Raw genomic sequence first — 2244 nt, 5'->3', positions numbered from 1 at the left:
TATTTATATTATTATTAATATTATTATTATATAATATTCATTGAGTATTTATGTCTTATTTCCCATCATTTCTGTTCATGTCTGTAATCTCTCTCCCTCTGTGTGTGTACAGTCTGTGTGTGTGTGTGTGTGTTGTGTGTGTGTGTGTGTGTGTGTGGTGTGTGTGTGTGTGTGTGTGTGTGTGTGTATCTCCTCACAGCGACTACAGCAGCACAGAGCATCAGCAGCAGGACGCTGAGCACTGAGCATCTCACTTTGAAGAAGGTGGAGTAGACCTCAAAGGGCTCCACGTAGACCACCACCGTCCTCTCTGTGGACACACACTGGAAATCATAATCATCATAAACTACACACCAGTACCCCCCCGCGTCCCCCACTGAGACATTAGAGATAACCAGGTTACCATTACCATAGTCCCTGCTCACTCTGCTCATGCTCTGATCAGACCTTACATTAAAGACTCGTCCCTCTGTTCGGTCTGACTTGATGAACCATTCATACCCCCTACCCCTCCCCCTACCTGGGCACCTGAGGGTGACATCATCTCCCTCTGAGAAGAGCTCTACAGCGGGGGGGCCGAATGGGGGACACACCACCAGACGATACTCTTGCTCTCTCATAGAGACTTTACAGACGTACAGACCTGAGTGATTTAACATCAGAGATGAAAACACCAACGAGTAGTTCTGGTCTACTGAAGGATCAGTCTGGTTCAGGAGTCCTAGGTCAGAGGAGATCCTGTTAGACCAGCGGGGGGGCTGTTCATCAGCGGAGTGAGAGACGGTGCACGGCAACACGGCGGTCTGTCCCTCTGAGCGGTAGATCATCTCATACTTTGGGTACAACCGCACAGTCCGACCGCTGACACACCGCTGCTGGTCCATCACCAGACATCTGAACCATCTAAAGTCTGTTGCCGTGACGTTGGAAACACGAAGATCTGATGAGTTTGTCACCACTTGGTATCTTCCTCTAACATCGTCCACCACTTGGTATCTTCCTCTAACATCGTCCATCTCTGATGTCGTCTTGTCCCCAAAAACTCTGCTCCATGTCTCCTGCTCATATCCAGAGTCCTGTTTGAACCACAGGACGTCCTGATGACCAGTTGCTGGTCCCCCACATTTCAGGTCCACTGTTTCTCCGAGTCTCGCTGAGATATCTCTCCATCCAAATAAAGAACAAACCATGATAGTGATGTTGTTGCCATGGGTTACGGTGCGCTCGGTCCAGCACTCCTCTCGGTACGGGCCGGAGTCGGATTGGGTCAGGCGGCGGATGGTGTAAGAAGAAGTCTCCACATCGCTGAGCAGTCGTTGTTTCAGGGGTCCAGGTACTGAGGACTGGTTGGACCAGAGGTCAGAGGTGTTCCACAGGACCAGGTTCTCCCCACCAACAGACCTGGAGATCAGGCAGGAGGTGGTGGTCTTGGGGGGGGTGAAGGTGTAAGAGGACCCTTCCTTTTTGATGAAGATGTGTTCTCCTGCGTGGATGCTGCTGATGAGAGAGACCAGCAGGAAGGAGAGCTCTGGGACTGCAGCCATTCTGCTCCGAGGTCCAGGACCACTGACACCGCTGTCAGTCACTCAGCTCAGATACACTCCCCCCCCCCCCCCCCACTGACACCTCCCAGCTCAGATACACTCCCCCCCCCGCCCTCACTGACACCGCTGTCACTTCTTCCGACTTCTTTATCTCATCATCGGAGAAACTTTGCAGCATCAGCTCTCTGTCTGTGTGTGTGTGTGTGTGTGTGTGTGCGGCTAGCGTTAGCTCGACAGCAGGCGTTGGTTGCACGCGTAGATTGAGCTAGATTGAGTTCCAGTGAAATGTTATCAGTTCGGTCACCATGTCAACGGTCATCATCTCTTTTCCTGTTTTTACCAACCATGACGTCTTTATCTCCTCATCTCCAGCATCAGCTCTCTACCCAGGGATCAACGGCCTTAATAAACTTTGACTCTAAACTGGCTACTCTCTCACTTCTCCATTGCTCTATCACATACACACACACACACACACACACACACACTAGAGGATGGATACCCGACCCGAGCCCGACGGGACCCGACGGTACCCGACGGGCCGGGCCGGGTTCGGACAGATTAGTAGAAAGGATGCTCGGGTTCGGGTCGGGCTCGGTCACATCAGCGCGATAAGGCGTTGAACATTTTGAATTTAAAACAGCTTATTATGTAGGTAATGGCGCTTGTTGCCCCGTGTGCATTGATGCGCTCATCTGTT

At 51.5% G+C, this 2244-nt stretch overlaps 1 protein-coding gene across 1 annotated transcript in view; it reads right to left on the bottom strand.

Moving 5' to 3' along the window:
• Positions 1-1556, bottom strand: part of LOC116676813 (uncharacterized) — a 31279-nt gene extending 29723 nt beyond the window's left edge. Inside the window, exon 1 of the mRNA XM_032507675.1 lies at positions 607-1556. Within this exon, the coding sequence (XP_032363566.1) occupies positions 607-1544 (938 nt within the window). The 5' untranslated portion in view covers positions 1545-1556. The remainder of the gene's footprint in view (positions 1-606) is intronic.
• Between the last annotated feature and the right edge of the window lie 688 nt (positions 1557-2244).

The sequence above is a fragment of the Etheostoma spectabile genome, unplaced genomic scaffold (genome assembly GCF_008692095.1).
Source record: "Etheostoma spectabile isolate EspeVRDwgs_2016 unplaced genomic scaffold, UIUC_Espe_1.0 scaffold00003786, whole genome shotgun sequence".
Classification (NCBI taxonomy): domain Eukaryota; kingdom Metazoa; phylum Chordata; class Actinopteri; order Perciformes; family Percidae; genus Etheostoma; species Etheostoma spectabile.
This window is presented reverse-complemented; position numbering and strand designations above follow the sequence as displayed.